We start from the raw sequence: 1085 nt of genomic DNA, 5'->3' as shown, positions 1-1085 counted from the left end.
TAAATTTCTTAGCGTCCAGGAAGAGCATCTCCTTCTATGGCTGTGTACTGCAAATGTTTTTCTTTGCTTGTTTTCCTGATGCGGAGTGCTTTATCCTGGCAGCAATGGCATATGACCGCTATGCAGCCATCTGTAAACCATTGCTCTACTGCACACTGATGTCTAGGAGAGTATGTAACTGCTTCATTGTGTTGACATACTTAGGTGGAACCATGAGTTCAATGGTGCATGTCTGCTTCACATTCAGGCTGCCCATTTGTGGCTCCAATATTGTCAACCATTTTTTCTGTGACATCCCGCCTCTCCTGGCTTTATCATGTGCAGATACCCATATCAACGAGCTTCTGCTCTTTGCCTTGTGTGGCTTCATCCAGACCAGCACTTTTGTGGTCATATTTATCTCTTACTTCTGCATCCTCATCACTGTTTTGAGCATCAAGTCCTCAGGCGGCAGAAGCAAAACATTCTCCACCTGTGCTTCCCATCTCACAGGAGTCACCTTATTCTATGGAGCCCTCCTGTTTACGTACTTACGCCCCACCACCGATTACTCTCCTGACACTGATAAGGTGATTGCATTGTTTTATACTGTTGTCTTTCCCATGTTCAACCCAATAATCTACAGCTTCAGAAACAAGGATGTAAAAAATGCTCTCAAAAAGCTATTAGAAAGAAACCGGATTTTCAAATGAATAAGAGTTTCAATCATTTAAGAATATTCAAGGTCTAGTCTTCCCTTCCAACCTCATTGGCAGCAACTATGCCAGGATCACCTTTTGTGTCTACTAGTTTAACTATATTACCATTTTACAGAAATAAAGACAACTTTTAGACATTGAAACCTTTAAATACTTAACATTCTCTTCCAGAAATTTTCTTCCCAAAATCATTTCACTCTGCAAAATATTATTAGATCTATATTAATAATAATTAGTCTATAATTAGTGTTCCCAAAATACTTCAGAGATTGATGCACTGTATTCTTGATATGTCATATCGAAGGTACTTTCAGACTTGTCAGTCTACTCACCCATAGTAGAAGCTCTTTGGAGGCAGTGTAACATGTACATTGACTTACTTTCCAT

General features: G+C 39.5%; 1 protein-coding gene across 1 annotated transcript; it reads left to right on the top strand.

The window, feature by feature from the left end:
• Nucleotides 1–8: 8 nt before the first annotated feature.
• Nucleotides 9–692, top strand: LOC103582163 (olfactory receptor 5AS1-like; the record flags this gene model as incomplete). The annotated part of the gene is made up of 1 exon (XM_008563833.1): nt 9–692. A coding segment is annotated over one exon (684 nt), but the record flags the coding sequence as incomplete, so codon positions are not given.
• Between the last annotated feature and the right edge of the window lie 393 nt (nt 693–1085).

Source organism: Galeopterus variegatus, unplaced genomic scaffold, assembly GCF_000696425.1.
Source record: "Galeopterus variegatus unplaced genomic scaffold, G_variegatus-3.0.2 Scaffold15129, whole genome shotgun sequence".
Lineage (NCBI taxonomy): Eukaryota > Metazoa > Chordata > Mammalia > Dermoptera > Cynocephalidae > Galeopterus > Galeopterus variegatus.
The sequence above is the reverse complement of the archived record's forward strand: the minus strand, read 5'-3'. Positions and strand labels throughout refer to the sequence as shown.